Raw genomic sequence first — 20,888 nt, forward strand, 5'->3', positions numbered from 1 at the left:
ACTTTGGTCTTTTCATTTAGGGTCGGTTTGGGGTTATCAAAACTGATCCATTGATCATTTTGGACCACATTTCACTCATCAAACACTCTCATCAAACCCTAGAGTGAGAAACTCATTTTAAGTGAGAGAAAGCTCCATTTGGAGAAGAAGAAGTTTGATTCGGGTCAAGTCTCAAGTATCAAAGTTGTTCATCTCGTCAACGGCATCATTTTGGTGGTATTGGTAAGTTCAAACTCCGAATTACATTTGTTAGATTTGATATTCAAATTAGGGTTTGAGTTTGATTTGTTGTGAAACCCTCTTAGATGATGAAATGGGTTTATGGTGACTAGTTATTCTTGTCACTTGGCGGGTTTTGGGTTAGTTGATGATTTGGCCTTGATTAGGCTTTAATCTTGAGTTTGATCCCTAGGTTTAGTGATTATGGAAGTGTTGGAACCATTTTAGGGTTATTTGGTTGACTAATTTTGACTATGGGTCAAAATTAGGGTTTGGTGACGGTTATGACCCAATTGTCGATTTAATAAGGTTTATAAACTTAAAATGGATTAAGTTGAAGTATAAAACCAAGTTAAATGTGTTTTGGTGTCAAAACTTGTAAATGGTGAGATTTTGACCTTATGGGTCAAAATTAGGGTTTAAGTGTCAAAATGGGTATGACACGTGTTTAACACTTGAGTTCGGGTTTAATTGGCATATTAGGACCATTCTCACTTGTGTTAGTGATTATTGGTTAGTTTTGGGCACGGTTTGTGCTTGAAAGTGCATTTGGGTCGAAATTACACTAAGTGACGAATTGGGTTGATTTGTAAATCCACTCTAAGTGTATTGTTGTAATTGTGATAATGGAATAGGTATTTTCCATTGGCGAGTTGCGGTTTACTTGGAAGCTTTCTTCAAGACTTCAAGGTGAGTGTTAATATCCTATGTGCATATGTATGTGTAGGATGGGTGCGGGTCGGGTGAAGTGGTTCTCGGTCATAGAGCTCACTTCACATATAGGTGGATTGATGGACTTGTGTATAGGTCCAATTGGCACGGTTGTGCATTTTGGTTGACCACCTTTGACGAGGTGCACACTTTGTGTGTACGTTATCACATGGGCGGGCGATGTGGATTATATAACCCCAATGGCGAAGGGTTAATATTGTGAGTGGAATAATTATGCGTTCATGTTTATGGCGTATTTGTTTGTGGATGTTATGGTAGCATCGAGTGTGAACCACGAGCCGGTAGCACTATAAACTAAGATGTGAACCACGAGCCGGTAGCATCGAGTGTGAACCACGAGCCGGAAGTACTATAAACTAAGATGTGAACCACGAGCCGGTAGCATCGAGTGTGAACCACGAGCCGGTAGCACTATAAACTAAGATGTGAACCACGAGCCGGTAGCATCGAGTGTGAACTACGAGCCGGTAGCACTATAAAATAATTGATGTGAACCACGAGCCGGTAGCATCGAGTGTGAACCACGAGCCGGTAGCACTATAAAAGAGTATGACTCAATTGCGTATGGTGTGAACCACGAGCCGGTAGCACCATAGCGTTATGGTTAACCTTGGGAGTGTTACGCGTTGTTATATTTATATTGTTACATATTAATGTATTGTTGCGTTGTAGCTAACCCTCCGGGTGTAGCTATTTGGCATTGTTCACATCGTCGTTGGTGAACTTATATTGTTGTTGTATCTTTAGCTCGTTGCTTAGAGATCGTATGGTATGCTTAGTGTAGTGCCTTATATGGATGCCTCGGTATGCGGTGTTTGTTATTTTGTGGCGTGTCCATTTTATACATATATATGTATGTAGTATATTATCATTCACTAAGCGTTAGCTTACCCTCTCGTTGTTGACTCTTTTTATAGATTGCATGCGGATGGTGGCTCGGGTAAGCGCGAGGATTAGAGGACTTGCATAGTTTGCGTAGAAGGCTTGCTTTTGGATTTATTAGGATTGGGTAGCGTATCCCCAATCGCCATGCTCGGCTTTATTTTGTATTAAAAGTCTTATGGTCGAAAATTGTATTTTGATACTTAAAGGGTAATTTGGGTCGATGTGGGCCCCGCTTCGTAAACATAATTTTATTAATAGAACGTGCTAGTTTTTATATATGGAACATGGGGTTAAAAGCGTTACGCCTAAATATGTCGGGAACTAGTCAAACATTTTCGCAATTAAGAACTTTTCGGACAGTCCACTTTGGCGCGCCGCGCGGCCTATATGGCGCGCCGCGCAACATGCTGTTCAGGGAAAAAAAAAATTTATTTTGCTGTTTTCACGTGGTTTTGTCGTTGGATGGTTTGGGTTGTTACACTAGCGCTACTAGCTCGGACGGGGATGTCAAGCCCTATGGATCCATATACAACTACTCGCGCCCACCAGTTCTTATAACTGGCAGTTACTAGTTACCAAAGCTAAGGGATTTTCGGTTCAAACTCAGTGTAGAATTAAGTATGTACTTGTATCCATTGCGTTTAAAATATATTGCATGTATTCTCAGCCCAAAATATTTAAAGCATTTAAAAAGGGATCTATAAACTCACTGTTTAATATTGATATACAATATTGCAGGAAAGCACGTAGACGCATCGGAGATGATAAACACGAGGTTTGATTCACAAAAATACCCCCGAACATTACCCATAATTTCCTTGGTAATAACCCATATTTTCCTTAGCTCTAGCTCGCTCGAAAATTCGTTTTGAAAATTACTTGGACAGCACTCCGTCGTAATATTTTATGTACATTATTATTTTTGTATCGCAAAAATAATAACACTAATAATAAAAATAATAAGATTAATAATAATCTTATTAATAATAATAATAATAATAATAATAATAATAATAATAATAATAATAATAATAATAATAATAATAATAATTTAAATAATTTAAATAATTTAAATAATACGGAGTAAAATTAAATTAAATCAGAAGTAGAAATGGTCGAGCTTTTATAGTGTGGCCTGATTTCTCCTTCCATGCGATCGCATGGTTTCATGGGCATATGGCCATGCGATCGCATGGCCAACTGTCACCAGCCTGGTTCGTTTGTTTTTATCTTTGTCGACATAATATAAATATTAATATATAATTTATATAATTTATATAATTAATTATATATTATATTAAATTCACGTGCATAGTTGACTTGTAATTTTTGTTCCGATATGTCGTACGTCGTCACTCGACTTATGTCCCAGTTCCGGTTTCTCGAACGCATTTTCGTACGCTTAGAAAACTTGCATTTTACATTTCGTGACTCGTACCTTTGTCAAAATATAGTCTTAAATCATCCATAAACTATACCACTTTAGCAAAGTTACTGTAGCAATTCACTGTAGCAATTTACTGTAGCAAATAGTGATTTTCAAAAACACTGTAGCATTTTGGGTACTGTAGCAATTTAAAAATGTTACTATCGTTTACTAAATAACTTGAAATTATATATATGTATATATCTTTTTAATATACATAAATCAGTTTTTAAATACACATTGGAAGTTATTTATAAATAAATTTTAATAATAAATATTTCAACTTATCATATATATTCAAATAAATATTTAAACCAATAAGTTTAATGTACGGTATCAAATAATTAATACATTGTTACCTTTTCAAGTTATAGTATATATGTATTTATTTACATATAATTGTTTGCGAATCGTCGAAAACAACCGAAGGGTATTTAAATATAAAAGTAGTTTAAAAATTTTGAGATTCAGTTTTACAGACTTTGCTTATCGTGTCGAAAATGTTAATCATACAAAGATTAAGTTTAAATTTGGTCAGAAATTTTCGGGTCATCACATATATTATATTATATTATATTAACAACAGTAACTATTGGCTTCCGATTGGTTGAAGTTACTGTTCACGACTCTTTGGTGCTTTTTTTTTTTAACTGTTCAAGTGTATTTTTTTAGGTAATTACGAATAGTGTAAACTCATAATACTCGCTGTAAAGGGCGATCAAACCTCAATTCTTGTTATACACTATTAACAAGAGTGAATATTGGCTTCCTATTAGTTGAAGTTAATATTGGCTTCCGATTGGTTGAAGTTACTGTTCACGACTCTTTGGTGCTTTTTTTTTTTAACTGTTCAAGTGTATTTTTTTAGGTAATTACGAATAGTGTAAACTCATAATACTCGCTGTAAAGGGCGATCGAACCTCAATTCTTGTTATACACTATTAACAAGAGTGAATATTGGCTTCCTATTAGTTGAAGTTAATATTTACGACTCTTTTTTTTACGGTTGTTACGAGTAGTATAAACTCAAAATACTCATTGCAAAGCGTGATCAAACCTCAATTCTTGTTTAGTTTATATACAATATTTACAAAGTTACAGCTATATAGTTGGTTAGTATTATACTATATTCAAATTCAAATATATACAGTAGAATTTAGTTATTTTTTGTTTAATTTAAAACTGCCAGGTAAAGCACGGGATCGTCCATATATAGGGAATTATCATATAGCGATTTTAAAAATTAATATTTACAACTTCCATAATACATATATATCAGTATATATACAATTGTTAAATAGGTTATTACCTGATTATTACGGCAAGGCGAGCTGGAGTCAGACTTGATAGAGCACTCGAAGTTGTTGGTGTCATGTTCTTCAAACCAAGAAATTACATGAGTTGACTCAATGTCACCCTGTTTAACCCCAAAAACAAAGTTTCATTACAGCAAATAATTAAAGTTCTCTAAACATAAGTAGTGAAATTTCATTAAGTTGCAGATAACTTACTACTCACCCAAGAGTAGAGCAGACAAACATCTTGAATAGGATACACAACGTCATTGGGGGTCTTGTATGTCTACAAGCACATACTATAATAAACAAAAAAATAAATTAGTAACTAATATAATGTAGATTCTGACTATCTAAATGTGAAATGGTAGGTGAATGTGTGTACCTTTCTACACAATACGAAAGGTATAATATTATGTATCAAATTATAAAAGATGATCATACTAAAAAGAGTTATTGTTCTTTACGTAGTGATCAACTTCACCTTCACAAGCACACATTCTTTGCCTCAATTTCTATCTAACCCACATGATTAAACATAATCCTGTTCCCTATTCTTTCATTTACCTTTTTCATCCTAATTCCTTTTTAGCTCTTCGACATTAAAAGATGGCGGAAGCTGCAGAATCTAGATCGTTGGAGTACACACCAACATGGATCGTAGCCGTAATTTGCTCTATCATCGTTCTTATATCTCTAGTTGCCGAACGTGGCCTTCATCATCTTGGCAAGGTACCACCAATAACACACACCTAACTTTGTCGTTGATTAGTTAAGTGTATTTTTAGGTTTTAGACCCTTTCAAAAAATTAGTAATAAAGTAGCCATACAATCACTTTCACCACTAGTAAATTAACGTGTGTATACCATTTGTTAAAAAATTTAGTATGTACTCTCTACTATATACTCACACTACTAAATTTCGTTTAGGATGTGATTTAAATTTATTTCTCTTTATTAGTTCAATTTATTTTCTTTCATATCACAGGCGGTATAGAATATTAAGTTAGAAAATGCTCGAATTACTTATAAAAAATAACAAATGTTGTATGTTATAACAAAATGACATAATCTTTCTTTCTAAACGGCTTATTTTAGAAGTAAAATATATCAAATAAAAACATTATAAATTTGTACTCATTTTCTTTTGTAATCTTTCATCTACGTAATGTTTCCTTTTATTTCTTTTGCTCATTTCATTTCCTTCGTAAAAAAGACTCACACATGTAATACATTTTTTATTTACCTTCATTTCTTTTATATTTAATACAACTTCGTTCATAAATTCAGAAGTTTGTAATAAATGAATAAAATTATAATTTAATGAAATATGGCTAAGGTTAAAATCAATTAGAAAAAAAAAAAAAAAAACCTTAAAGAAAGTCAGAAATAACATTAGGTTACATTTATATATACATAACAACAAACTTAAAATTAGCTATATGCCTATATATATAACTTTCTTATTCTAACATTTGACATATGTATATATTTGTGATTTACTGATATACTTTACAATATGTATATACAGAGGCATAGCTAGAACTATAAGTTGATGGGCTTGACTTATTTTTTAAAAAATAACAATAGATATAGATATGGTATGTTATAAACAAATAATATAGTGTTTCTTTCTAATCAACTTATTTTAGAAATAAAGTATATTAAACAAAACATTATAAATTTCTATTCATTTCTCTGTTTCCTTTCATTTCCTTTGTTTTCCTTTCAGATTTTTCTTAAAAAAGACTCACACATGTAATATAATTTTTAATTACCTTCACTTCCTTTATATTTGATAAAACTTCATTCATAAATTTAATAGTATCCTAAAAATATATTTGAAATTTAACGGAAATAGTTAAACTAAAAAAGAATTTAAAAGAATATTTAAAGAAAGTAAATTTGGCATCGGAATTTCATTTTCGTCATTTGTGTACTAAGATCTAATAATTCATTAGATAATGAAGTCCCGAAAGCAATTCAAGGATAACTAAGTCAGATTATAGTATGGTTTATGTTCATAATTAGAGTCTCTATTGCAAATCATGTAAAGCATTACGATTTGAGTTAATGGTGAAATGATTTATTTTTATTTTTATTTCTATGTATGTGTAAGAGATTTAAAAGGAATTTTTATTTTTATTTAAATATAATATGAGATATGAGATTAGACTAATAAAATACTCGTACAGCATAACTTGGCTAAATATAAAAATGATGGCTTCGAGAATATTAAACCCCACTTTGAAGCATTGATAATGAAGTCGCGTAAGCAACTCAAGGATAACTAAATCAGATTAGCATGTTTTATGTTTATAATAAGAGTCTTTATTGCAAATTATGTAAATTAGTACGATTTGAGTTAATGAAAAATTGGAATGGTTTCTCTTATTTATATTTCTATTTCTTTGTATGTGTAAGAGCTTTAAACGTAATTTTTATTTATAAATAACAGAGTTTTGGGCTAATAAAGTACAGTATAACTTGATTAATTATAAAAATGATTGCAGCCGAGAATATTAACCCACCCTTCGAAACATTGATAATGAAGTCCCGAAAGCAACTCAAGGATAACTAAGTCAGATTAGTATGATTTATGTTCATAATAAGAGTCTCAACTGCAAATCATCTAAATCAATACGAGTTGAATTAATGAAAATTGGAATGATTTCCGTTATTTCTATTATTATTTCTATGTATGTGTAAGAGTTTTAAATGAGAAATTTATTCAAAAATAATAGGCACTTGAGCTAATAAAATATAATATAACCTGGCGAATTATAAAAACGATGACTGCGAGAATATTAAACCACACTTTGAACCATTGATAATGAAGTCCCGAAAGCAACCTAACGATAACTAAGTTAGATTAGTATGGTTTATGTTTTTAATAATAAGAGCATATGACAAATCATATAAATCAATACAATTTGAGTTAATATAAAATTAGAATGATTCCTATTAATTCTATTTTTACTTCTACGTATGTTTAAGAGTTTAATTTTCAACATATCCCTGTTGTTTGTTGCTTGCTACAGCACATCTGCCTAGTCATAATGGCAGCCCAGCGGCTGTTAGATAGTAACCTTGGCATTGCCCGAGTATGGCGCGAGCATTGGCTCAAATAAAAGCCCCAACCTTTGTGTGGCAAAAAAAAAAAAAAAAAAAAAAAAAAAAAAAATTAAAGAAGAAGCCAAGACCGGATCAAAACAAACCATCCACTTCAAACAAGCATTATGAACTAAAAGGAACTAAAAACTGATTTAGCCCTTAATAAATCGTCATTTAAGAAGCATGTAAACTTACAATTTAGTCCAATGACTACATTGTAATTGTAATTGATATAAAGATAAAGATTAATATAAAAATAAGATGACTAGGCTAATTACGTTATTAGTGGTTTAGATAATATTCCTGAATTAATATACAAAATATCCATTTTAAATGAACGAGTTGGGGGCGTAGAGCACCCCCCAAGTCATCGTACCGTCTCCATCACGGTTTCATGTAACTATATATATAAATAAATATGAATGGATATATAAATATAATTTAGTATATGGTTTGGACCCCAAGAAACATACTTAAGGTCCTTCTAATTGTGTTTAATTTTTCTTTTTGTTACAATGTTTTTTCATAGTTTTTAAAGCGACGAAATCAAGATGCACTATACGAGGCCCTGCAAAAACTACAAGAAGGTTAACTTGTGCAAGACTAGATTCTTGAATATCATCAACTCTTACATTCTCTGTTTTTAATTAACTATTAACTAAAAGTTAATTTCAGAGTTAATGCTGTTGGGATTTATATCCCTGTTGTTGACGGTTACTCAACGAACGATAAGTAAAATATGCATACCGATACATCTTGCTAACTACATGCTTCCGTGCGAAAGAAAAGAAACAACTACAGCCACGACTGAACATTTTATCAATATCGGGAGACATCTTTTATCAGAAGATATCGGCGCAGAACTTTGTGCTAGTAAAGGCAAAGTGCCATTAGTATCTTTAGAAGGACTACATCAGCTTCATATATTTATATTCGTTTTAGCCGTTGTACATGTCATCTTTTGTGCCACTACCATGGTCCTAGGAGTTGCTAAAGTAAGTAATTATGCTCAACTCTTTCTTGTTGTGACTTTAGTTCATTAATATAACTAGTTATAAGATCTATATGATGTGTCTCGTATATGATAATATTCTCTAGATAAGTGAATGGAAGCGTTGGGAAGACTCGCTCAAAAACGCTGATGGACCGGCCAGACATGGTAAGCTTATGTGTTGTTTGTTTTTAAGTCTGCAGATGTTATTATGTCATATGTCTGCGCACCCGCAAACGTTTTTACTGCTGCTGTTTGTTTTTTGGAAAAAATAAGATAAAATAATGTCTTATTTTGTCTGCAACCTAGCAGACTTAGAAATATGTTTCTAAAAGTTGCATAGAACATTACGTTGTTTTGCATACATAAAAACCAACAGTCTTCAATATTCGGCGTAAAAACCTTTAAGCCACATCTTCTTTACAGACATGGTCCACAGATCTTCAGAAATAAACATCTTAAAAACAAACCGCATCTATTTTCCATCAATTTCATATTTCTCGTATGAGAGACTACATTTTAACAACTTTTTCTTACAGGCCATTTTCATCAATTTCGGCAGTTCTTTACGCAACGTACTATTGGGCATTACAGAAAGTTGCCTGTATTGAGATGGATTGTGAGTCCACTTCCAATATTAGTGTCAAATAAATATGGATTTAGAACAACATCAGGACATGACAGGCCACGTTGACTATATAAAATTTGTTAACTTCCAAATTAAATAGGCTTACGGAGTATAACGTTAAAAATCCTAATTTTTTCACTACTTGTTTGTAGGTATCATTCTTCAAGCAATTTTACGGATCAGTGACCAAGTCAGATTATATTGCACTTCGATCAGGATTCATCAGGGTACGTACAACTTTTCTAATTTTGATATTACCAGTTCAAGTTTTTTTTTTTTTTTTTTTTTTTTTTTTTTCTCTCCGGTGACATAATTCTTATTCGCCTACGTAGGAACATTGCCCTGGCAACCCAAATTTCGACTTTCACAAGTACATGTTACGAACACTGGAGTCTGATTTTAAAAGAATTGTTGGCATAAGGTATTGGACATACAGCTTTCATACAATTTCAATTTTTGCTTCAAGTAAATACATCAAGATCAAAGATTACTTATCATCATGTTAAGCTATTTACCATTTTTTTGACAGTTGGTATTTGTGGCTCTTTGTTGTCATCTTTTTGCTTCTCAATATCAGTGGTACGTAACTATGTAGCCCTCGGATTGGGCCGGATTTCTTCCGGGACAACAGTTGGGGGTGGGTTATGCAATTGCGTGAGATGAACGTGTGGGTGGTTAAGTGCTCACTGGATGATCCCGTACTGCTTTAAAAAAAAAAAAAAAAAAAAACAGTTCGGCAAAAAAAAAAAAAAAAAAAAATAACATCTTAAGTCTGTTATCTGTTACTAATAACTAAAAGTAAAATATGAAACCTTTATGAATTGCAGGTTGGTACACATACTTTTGGCTGTCATTTTTGCCCCTCATTGTAAGTCTGGAACCGGAACGAAGATTTAAAATATTCTGAAAATACTGATAGCATTGATTTTTGTAACAAACGAATCGGGTTGGTGATTACATGACAGCTTTTACTGCTCGTGGGGGCTCATCTGGAACACATTATAACGCGCTTGGCTAGAGATGTTGTTGAGAAAGGCGCAGACGCAGTAAAACCATCCGACGACCACTTTTGGTGCAATAATCCTAAAATAATCATTTACTTGATTCACTTCATCTTGTTTCAAAACTCTTTTGAAATAGGCTTCTTTTTCTGGGTTTGGGTAAGTCCTTAATTATGTGCAACAAGGCAATATCTTTTTTACTTTTTACTATTTTAATTTGTAGCTGTAAAGTTTTTGTTAACTTTGTTCGAAACCTTGCATAGACTACATACGGATTCGACTCGTGCGTGATGGAGAAAGTAGGCTACATTGTCACCAAACTTGTTCTTGGGTGAGTCCCTTGAGTAATTGAACATGGAATATAATTTAAAAGTTTATTACAAATTATACTAATCACTATTTACTTGTGCAGGGTAATTGTTCAAGTACTTTGTAGTTATAGCACCTTACCTTTGTATGCCATTGTATCTCAGGTGTGCTTTGTATTTCTTTTTTAAATATCTGTTTGCTAAAAAAGAAAATACAAATGTGACCACCATTACAATTTACCATACATTGCAGATGGGAAGCATGTTTAAGCCAAGCGTATTCAATCAGTTTGCACTTGATCTCATTACAGATTGGGTGGGCGATAGAGGCCGGCCAGGCTCACAATCAGGTCAAAAAAGCTCCCACAGGTTACAAAATCAACCACAAGTGAATGAAGAAACGATAACAATTGATCGATAATTTGGTCAAAGTATAACCACTTGGGTTCATATGTGTAAATTTACCGGAAAACATTGGGTAATTCCTGTTAATATCATATTGTTGATTACTGTAGATGTTGGTGAACATATCAACTAGTCAACTATAAGGACGAAATTTATAGTAGTATCAACTGTTCTTATTACTCATCTTCAATATCGTAATTACAAGTGGTTAGTGAACACGAACTCTAATTTACACTAGCAAACTATGTTGCATTTAAGCTACTATTACCTCTCGAGTGGAAGTTTTTGAAGCTGTATATTACCATGTTCAGGGTCCAACATGTCTGTTTCACTGGTCTCGTCGATTTCAAGTTCTTTTATAGCTTTTTTAGCGTAAACTGTGAACCCAATAGTCATAGCTACTGCAATGATGAGGGAGATAGCGTTATATATAATTTCTAATGGAGTCAACCGGTGATTTCTGTACTGCACGTCAGCAAATGTCCTAATCAGCCGCCCACTGCATAAATAAAGGCAATTAGGTAAACACAAGTGCAATATAAAAAACCTATAAATGACAGGTTTGACTTGTATAATCATTTATTAATGAATATGTCGATCAATTCAAGTTGAATTTTATCTGAAACAGGTTAACAGGGTAAATTATAAAAAATAAAAACTACCCAAGTTAAATGGGTCAAAAGTCATCTAGAAAGTTTTTTTCAAAAAATAAAACATCAATCCCAAAATAATTGCCCCGTTTGACTTTTAAAAGTCTTTCTTTTTTAATTTTGACTTTAGATATTTTTGTTAGTACTATGTAATATTTGATGAAGATTATATGAATTGGCTCACGTTTAAATGTGTTTTCATTGGTATAACCTTTATTATCAGTTGTCAAATATTACTGAGTATATAACAAATCAAAAATATATAAAGTCTAAGTTGGAACAAAAAGACATAAAAAGTCAAAGCGGGACAATAACTTTGGGACGGAGAGATAGCAAAATTTTGTAATACTTTGTAATATTTGATACAAGATGGAATAATTTGTTACAAGAAATTTTGGGACAGAGATAGCAAAATTTTGTAATACTTTGTAATATTTAACAGAAGATAGAATAATTTGTTACAAGAAATATTGGACATTTAAGTTTTTCGGTGCAACCCCATCAACGAACCAGTATGATAAAAAAACGTGCAATTTAACTCGAAACTGTTACCCGGCCCACCAAACTCGCCTATGTTGCTACCTTTAATATAAGATATAGAGCACATACCTATAGATATAAATGAAGGCTTCGGGAATCATTCCTGCAATGGATCCCAACAAATAGGGCCAGAATCTCATTTTCGTAACCACGATTGCGTAGTTGAATATTGTGTATGGGAAAGGTGAAATTCTAAAAAGGGCAACAACTCGAAACTGTTGGAACCCGTTTCCTTCCCCAGCCAGTCTAATCATTGCAGCCGTTTGGGGCCATTTCTTCAACCATTGCTGCACATTTTATTAAAAAAAAAAAAAAAAAAATGAATGAAAACATCAAAGCTATGAAAAGTCATAATCTGTAGAGAAAAGCCACAGAAAATGTTTTGGGTCAATCCAATCCAATCCAACCCAGCCCAACATGTCCAACTTGCTACCCTTAGTTATAACTTATAACATATAGATGCAGGTTTCATATAATAGTAACAGTTGGTGACTCACATGGATGCAATCACGGAATAGCAGGCCAATGAGATATGGCAAAATCATGCCAACAGTTGTTCCAACCATGATTATTACAAATCCAAGACCATAACCAAATATCATCCCTGCAAGCCACATAGATGGTCCTGAAGGGATTAAGAACACTGGGAAAAATGCCAATGAGGCTACAAGTATGAGTGCAAGAACTGGACGACCAAATGCAGTTGCCTCCCATTGCAACATTGGTAAAAGAATCTGCAACAAGATCACAAGGTAAAAACATTTTAACCCTAGCACATTATAATCACATAGGACATCGAACAATATAAAACAACTGCCCAAACAAAGACAAAATCAGCTCATTGAACTAAAAGGAGTTAGTATTACCACAGTTGTGAACCAAAGATTTCTGAATATTAGCTATGAATAACAAAGCTACATATGACCATAGTGTATGTTTATATTATACATACAAATATAACGTTTAACTTTAAGCTTATAATATATATGGGAGATGGTTGAATAGCCTGCAACACCAAACTTGGGCATATTTTTAAGTTTTTTTGCAATTAGACTGTATGATTGTGTAGTTAATAATAGCAAATTTGCATACTACATTTAATTTATAGCTTAAAATTTTACTTCTTTTGATATCCTCAAATCAATCCATCTTAACTAAGGGATATAACATTATGTTACTTGGCAGTAGCTAAAGAAGATGTAACTCGAATATCAAGTTACGTTTACTACTATATCATCCACAACAGCAGTACATAATCTAATGTTACAACACAAACTAAAGCAGGTCAATTTCACCTACTTTTTTGTTAAAAATTAATGTCCTTAGCATTATAAAAATTATTATTCCAGCTTATGATGATGAACACTTGACAATACAGTTTGAGGTAAATCCATCTAATCTTATACCATAACTAAATTACCCAAAATGAGTTAGTATAACAAAGCAAATAACATATACCTTCTCAAAAACAAACGGCACGCCCCATTTTAAGAAAACAATTGTAACAACAATAGCAATAAAGGACAATGTGAAAGTCCTGATCCACCATTTCAAGGGTCGATTCCTCCTTTCAGTTTGAGGTTGCAAGGTATCAGCTTCAACCGTTGTTCTTTCATTAGATACAACCAACCTCACATGTTCACCATCGGTTTGTGATGATGTCATATTTGCTAATAAATCTGAAATCAATTTATCAAATCAAATATGATATAATACCTTATCAGTATATCTATACAACAAATTTGTAGTAGTATTGTTAATGATACGATCACAGTTATGCTGAGGAATTCATATACAATAACTTATACTGTAGCTTGTAAGTAATTAAACTAAAGCTAACAATAGGCGTTTGTACGAAAAGTTGCCCTAATTTTCTGTACATGTTAAACCTTCAAATCAGTAAACAGTTAAACACAAATCACAGCTTAAAGCTTTACACACACAAAAAATACTAAATAAATGTTAGAAATTTAGTGTAATTGAGGGATTTAATCTATACTTGTAAATGGGTTAGGAGGTACGGAGTGTACACCCATTAAGTGATAGATTGCCCGGACCCGAAAATGGTTTTCCATTATCACAAATTTGAGTGATTACGGAAGTATTATTCTTGCACTAGGTGGAAATAAAACAAACAACTTTATGAAAAGGATTTAATCTAGATTTCCTTGATTTGGTTGTTGGAAATAAAACAAACAACTTTATATAAAGGATTTGTTTTAGATTTGAAAACGATTTCCTTGATTTGGATGTTTGAAATAAAACAAACAACTTTATGTAAAGGATTTGTTTTAGATTTGAAAACGATTTCCTTGATTTGGATGTTTGAAATAAAACAAACAACTTTATGTAAAGGATTTGTTTTAGATTTGAAAACGATTTCCTTGATTTGGATGTTTGAAATAAAACAAACAACTTTATGTAAATGATTTGTTTTAGATTTGAAAACGATTTCCTTGATTAGGATGTTTGAAATAAAACAAACAACTTTATGTAAAGGATTTGTTTTAGATTTGAAAACGAAATTAGTTAGTGAAACATCTCCATCGTGGAATAATACTTGTTTTTGGGTGCCTATAAATAGAGACTATCATTTATGAGAATAAGATATACGAAAAACACCTTAATACTCTTATGCAAAAGAGTTCTTGTTTACTGCCAATAACAAGAACTAATCTCTGTCTTATCCCAAAGTGATATTCGTGTAACCCAGGCAATAAGGGTCGAATAATTACTTTCGGAAAGTGATACCACGATTCAGTGATTTATCCGGCTATCGATTATTTTACCCTACACGAAATCTCAATAAAACCTCCAACAATCGAAAGTAATTATTCGTTATAATCGATGGCGGCTACGATGAAACACATGACGGCGAATTTCTCCAAACTTGATAAGTTTGAGGGAATTGATTTTAGGAGATGGCAAAAGAAGATGCACTTCTTTCTGAGCAGCATGAGTGTGGTGTACGTACTCAGCACACCAATTCCTGAAGATCATGGTGATGATGCCACTATTGAACAAATTCGGAAAAGGTGCAAGTGGGAGAACGATGACTACATCGCTAGAGGTTTAATCCTCAATGGTATGGCTGATTCCCTTTTTGATATTTACCTAAATGTTGAATCTTCTAAAGAACTATGGGACTGTTTAGAAACCAAGTATATGTCTGAGGATGCTTCTAGTAAAAAGTTCATTGTGAGTAATTTTAATAATTACAAGATGGTCGATTCTAGACCGGTCTTGGAACAATACAATGAGCTCATTCGTATACTTGGTCAATTCACACAACATAAGATGAACATGGATGAGTCTATTCAAGTCTCAAGCATAATTGATAAACTACCTCCATCTTGGAAAGAATTTAAACATTCTTTGAAACATAAGAAGGAGGAGTTAACTCTTGTTGAGTTGGGTAGTCATCTGCGTATTGAGGAATCCCTCAGGTTGCAGGATAATGACAAGCCAAAGAGCAACGAAGTTGCTGGTACGTCTGTTGTCAATATGGTGGAACATAAAAAGTTCACTAGTAATAATGACAAAAAGGGCAAACGTAAACATCGAGGTTATAACAAGGCTAATCCGAACAAGAAGTCTAAATTGACTTGTTGGAAGTGTGGTAAAACTGGACACATAAAAAAGGATTGCAAGGTTATTTTTGGTAATAATAATGCCAAAGGATCTAGCACAAGCGGTTCGGGAAATGGTTTAAACAACCACAACTCGAAAGGTCAGAATATATTTAATAATTCAAATAAGAATTATTATGTTTCATATATATCTGAGGCTTATTTTGTGCAGGATGATGATGTCGCGTGGTGGGTTGACTCGGGAGCCACCACCCATGTATGCAAGGATAGATTTTGGTTCAAGACTTACGAGTCCGTGACTGATGGATCAATTCTTCATATGGGAAATGAGTCAACAGCCTCTGTTCATGGACGTGGAAGTGTGGATTTGTGTTTTAGTTCTGGAAAAACTATTTGTTTGTTTGATGTTTTGCATGTACCACAAATAAGAAAAAATTTAGTTTCCAGTAGTGTGTTAAATTGTTGTGGTTATAAACAAGTGATTGAATCTGATAAGTTTGTTTTGTCAAAACATGGTATGTTTGTTGGTTTTGGTTATTTATGCAATAGAATGTTTAGACTTAACATTAATCACTTGAATGTTAATTTTGCTTTTATATCTACTTCTAGCATAAATAATTCTACACTTTGGCATGCTAGACTAGGACATATACACTTTAAAAGAATGCAAGATATGTCTAAAGATGGATTAATACCGGTTTTTGACATGAACAATGAAAAGTGTAAAACGTGTATGTTAACAAAGATCACTAAGAAACCATTTCAAAATGTACATCGTGATACTGAAATTTTGGAATTAATACATAGTGATTTATGTGATTTGCATGCTACTCCTACTTTAGGGAACAAGAAATATTTTGTGACTTTTATTGATGATGCTTCTAGATTTTGCTATGTTTATTTGTTACATACTAAGGATGAAGCATTAGATAAATTTAAAATATTTAAAACTGAAGTAGAATTACAACAAAAGGCTTTGATTAAAAGACTTAGAACAGATAGGGGAGGTGAATACATTGACCAATCGTATTTCCAATCCGTTGGTATTATCCATGAGACCACAGCTCCTTATACTCCACAACAAAATGGTATATCTGAAAGGAAGAATAGGGTCCTTAAGGAAATGGTTAATTCCATGTTATCCTATTCGGGTTTAAGTGAAGGATTTTGGGGGGAAGCTATGTTAACAGCTTGTTATTTGCTTAATAGAGTTCCTAACAAAAGAAACAAGATTACACCTTATGAACTTTGGAATAAAAGGAAACCTAACTTGAATTATCTTCGTGTATGGGGTTGTAGGGCGGTTGTAAGACTGCCTGATCCCAAAAAGAAAAGTTTAGGTGAAAGAGGTATAGATTGCATTTTTATTGGATATGTTGAACATTCCAAGGCATATAGGTTCTATGTAATAGAGCCTAATGAATTTGTCTCAATCAATTCTGTGATTGATTCAAGGGATGCAATCTTTGATGAAAATCGATTTTCATCTATACCTAGACCAAAGGATATGATTCCAAGTAACAATGGAATCAATAAGGATTGTAATGATGAAGTCTCTGAAAAGGCTGTTGATCAGTCACTTGAGCTTCGGAAAAGCAAAAGAGAAAGGAAACCTAAATCATTCGGACCAGATTTTCAACTATACTTAGTTGAAGGTTCTAGGGATGATGTTTCTACCCAATATTCATATTGTTTCAATGTTGATGATGATCCTAAAACATATGATGAAGCAATGAGGTCTCAGGATGTTGCATTCTGGAAAGAGGCAATTAATGATGAGATGGATTCCATCATGGGCAATAACACTTGGGTGTTAGCTGATCTACCTCCCGGTTGCAAACCTTTGGGTTGCAAATGGATCTTCAAAAAGAAGATGAAGGTGGATGGAACTATTGAAAAGTTCAAGGCAAGGTTAGTCATTCAAGGCTTTAGACAAAAGTCTGGAATTGACTATTTTGATACTTATGCTCCTGTGGCACGTATCACTACCATTAGACTGCTGATTGCTTTGGCTACAATTCACAATCTGGTTATTCACCAGATGGATGTGAAGACAGCATTCTTGAATGGTGATTTGGATGAGGAGGTTTATATGAACCAACCTCAGGGCTTTGTCATGCCAGGAAATGAAAGCAAGGTGTGCAAACTTGTGAAGTCCTTATATGGTTTGAAACAAGCACCTAAGCAATGGCATCAGAAGTTTGATGAAGTAGTTTTATCTAGTGGTTTTAGATTGAACCAAGCAGATAAATGTGTGTATAGCAAATTTGATGATTCTGGTAAAGGAGTTATAATTTGTCTATATGTTGATGACATGTTAATCTTTGGGACTGACCAAAGTCAAGTTGATTTAACAAAAGAATTTTTGTCATCAAAGTTCTCCATGAAAGATATGGGGGAGGCTGACGTTATCCTTGGTATTAGGATCAAACGTGAAAGCAAAGGAATTTCAATTTCTCAATCTCATTATATTGAGAAGGTGTTGAGAAAGTTTAATTGCTTTGAATGTACTCCTGTGAGTACACCTGTTGATCCAAGTGAGAAGCTTATGCCTAACCAAGGTAAAGCTGTATCACAACTTGAGTATTCTCAGGTGATTGGCTGTTTGATGTACGCCATGACATGTACAAGGCCAGATATTGCTTTTGCTGTGGGAAAACTGAGTAGATATACTAGTAATCCTAGTACTCATCACTGGCAAGCAATTAGGCGGGTACTGAAGTATTTAAAGAAAACTATGGCATATAGTTTATCTTACAGTGGATTTCCTTCTGTAATAGAAGGATATTCTGATGCGAGTTGGATAACCAATATTGAAGATCATTCTTCAACGAGTGGTTGGGTGTTCTTGCTTGGGGGAGGTGCTATTTCATGGGCTTCTAAAAAGCAGACATGTATTACCAACTCAACGATGGAATCTGAGTTTGTTGCTTTAGCTGCTGCTGGTAAAGAAGCAGAATGGCTTAGAAACTTGATCCATGAGATACCATTATGGCCTAAACCTATAGCACCCATGTCTATCCATTGTGATAGTGCTGCGACATTGGCAAAAGCTTATAGCCAGATGTACAATGGAAAGTCTAGACACTTAGGTGTCAGACATAGTATGATTCGTGAACTCATCATGAATGGGGTGATTTCTATAGTGTTCGTAAGGTCACAACAGAATTTAGCTGATCACTTGACGAAGGGATTGGCAAGAGACTTGGTTGACAAGTCTGCTGTGGGGATGGGTTTAAAGTCCACATAAATTTCTAATTATAAGATACCCAATTCCCTTCTGATGAAAATTAGAAGTTGAATTCAATGCGGAAGGCTTATACTTAGAAATTTGGAGTACATAAATTTTATATCATCCCAAGGTAAGGTATGTACTCGGACCTGCTGAAGGTCAGGTTGAAGTCTAGCTTCTTAGTAGTTCATTTGAAAAAGTGCAAGAGCAGGTGCATGACTGAAGTGAACTACCTATGTGAATGTGAAGTTTTGCCGCTTCAACAAAGCTTGGACTTTTAGCTTTGGATACATTCATGAAAGGATATGGACACATGGCTTGTAAAGTGTCAGGATAGCTTTAGAGTATTTGAAAACTTATGTGTATGTTATTTTCAGTTATTCAAAATGGGTTGAAGGGTTCAATTCTTAGAACACCCTGATTCTCGAATATTTGGAATGTGTAATGTACTAAGGTGAAAATTCAATCTTCAAGATATTTTCATTTATGCATGAGTTTTTGTTTTAATTTGTTTAATTCTCATGAAACGAATTGCACTAAATTGGGGAGGATTGTTAGAAATTTAGTGTAATTGAGGGATTTAATCTATACTTGTAAATGGGTTAGGAGGTACGGAGTGTACACCCATTAAGTGATAGATTGCCCGGACCCGAAAATGGTTTTCCATTATCACAAATTTGAGTGATTACGGAAGTATTATTCTTGCACTAGGTGGAAATAAAACAAACAACTTTATGAAAAGGATTTAATCTAGATTTCCTTGATTTGGTTGTTGAAAATAAAACAAACAACTTTATATAAAGGATTTGTTTTAGATTTGAAAACGATTTCCTTGATTTGGATGTTTGAAATAAAACAAACAACTTTATGTAAAGGATTTGTTTTAGATTTGAAAACGATTTCCTTGATTTGGATGTTTGAAATAAAACAAACAACTTTATGTAAAGGATTTGTTTTAGATTTGAAAACGATTTCCTTGATTTGGATGTTTGAAATAAAACAAACAACTTTATGTAAATGATTTGTTTTAGATTTGAAAACGATTTCCTTGATTAGGATGTTTGAAATAAAACAAACAACTTTATGTAAAGGATTTGTTTTAGATTTGAAAACGAAATTAGTTAGTGAAACATCTCCATCGTGGAATAATACTTGTTTTTGGGTGCCTATAAATAGAGACTATCATTTATGAGAATAAGATATACGAAAAACACCTTAATACTCTTATGCAAAAGAGTTCTTGTTTACTGCCAATAACAAGAACTAATCTCTGTCTTATCCCAAAGTGATATTCGTGTAACCCAGGCAATAAGGGTCGAATAATTACTTTCGGAAAGTGATACCACGATTCAGTGATTTATCCGGCTATCGATTATTTTACCCTACACGAAATCTCAATAAAACCTCCAACAATAAATCACTGAAGAACAAACAAAAAGGTGATAAATATATACGATATTGTGTAAGAAAAGAGTTAATTAGGGTTTAAGTATGCATACATACGATCAATGAATCGATAAATTGATGAATCGGGTGGTGGAGGTGAAAACAACGCCGTAGTCGCCGGAGTAGTCACCGGTAACAGTTCTGCTTTTGAATTTTGAACTTTGCTTTTTTTAAAAATTAAAAAAGAAAAAGTAATAGGAAATTGGGAGGTGGTTGAATGTGTGAGAGGCTTTTGGGGTTTGGTTTGATTAAATTTGTGAAAAAAGATGATTTAGCAGATAACAGACACCCTAATCCAGTTTGCTTGTTTAATTTGGTTATGTTTCAATTATTAATTAATTTACGGAGTAATATTACTATTATTATTATTATATTATAATTATAATTATTATTAATTATTATTATTATTATTTTATTTTATTATTA

General features: G+C 33.1%; 2 protein-coding genes across 3 annotated transcripts; one reads left to right on the plus strand and one right to left on the minus strand.

Moving 5' to 3' along the window:
• Positions 1 to 5,166: 5,166 nt before the first annotated feature.
• Positions 5,167 to 10,626, plus strand: LOC139851714 (MLO-like protein 13). Its single transcript, XM_071840863.1, has 11 exons — positions 5,167 to 5,289; positions 8,201 to 8,258; positions 8,347 to 8,666; positions 8,770 to 8,830; positions 9,202 to 9,281; positions 9,443 to 9,517; positions 9,623 to 9,711; positions 9,820 to 9,869; positions 10,118 to 10,158; positions 10,256 to 10,450; positions 10,555 to 10,626. Exons 1-11 carry the CDS (start codon positions 5,167 to 5,169, stop codon positions 10,624 to 10,626), a joined length of 1,164 nt encoding a protein of 387 aa, XP_071696964.1.
• Positions 10,627 to 11,063: 437 nt separating this feature from the next.
• On the minus strand, positions 11,064 to 20,720 carry LOC139851715 (uncharacterized). 2 transcript variants are annotated; one of them, XM_071840865.1, is made up of 5 exons: positions 20,520 to 20,720; positions 13,653 to 13,873; positions 12,692 to 12,928; positions 12,264 to 12,481; positions 11,064 to 11,503 (listed from the first exon to the last, which is right to left on the minus strand). In XM_071840865.1, the coding sequence occupies exons 2-5, from the start codon at positions 13,857 to 13,859 to the stop codon at positions 11,269 to 11,271; spliced, it is 897 nt and encodes a 298-aa protein (XP_071696966.1). In that variant the 5' UTR covers positions 13,860 to 13,873; positions 20,520 to 20,720; the 3' UTR covers positions 11,064 to 11,268. The 2 variants fall into 2 exon arrangements, with proteins under 2 accessions (XP_071696966.1, XP_071696965.1); XM_071840864.1 differs by having other exon boundaries at positions 11,067 to 11,503; positions 20,516 to 20,720.
• Between the last annotated feature and the right edge of the window lie 168 nt (positions 20,721 to 20,888).

Source organism: Rutidosis leptorrhynchoides, chromosome 6 (genome assembly GCF_046630445.1).
Source record: "Rutidosis leptorrhynchoides isolate AG116_Rl617_1_P2 chromosome 6, CSIRO_AGI_Rlap_v1, whole genome shotgun sequence".
Taxonomy (NCBI): domain Eukaryota; kingdom Viridiplantae; phylum Streptophyta; class Magnoliopsida; order Asterales; family Asteraceae; genus Rutidosis; species Rutidosis leptorrhynchoides.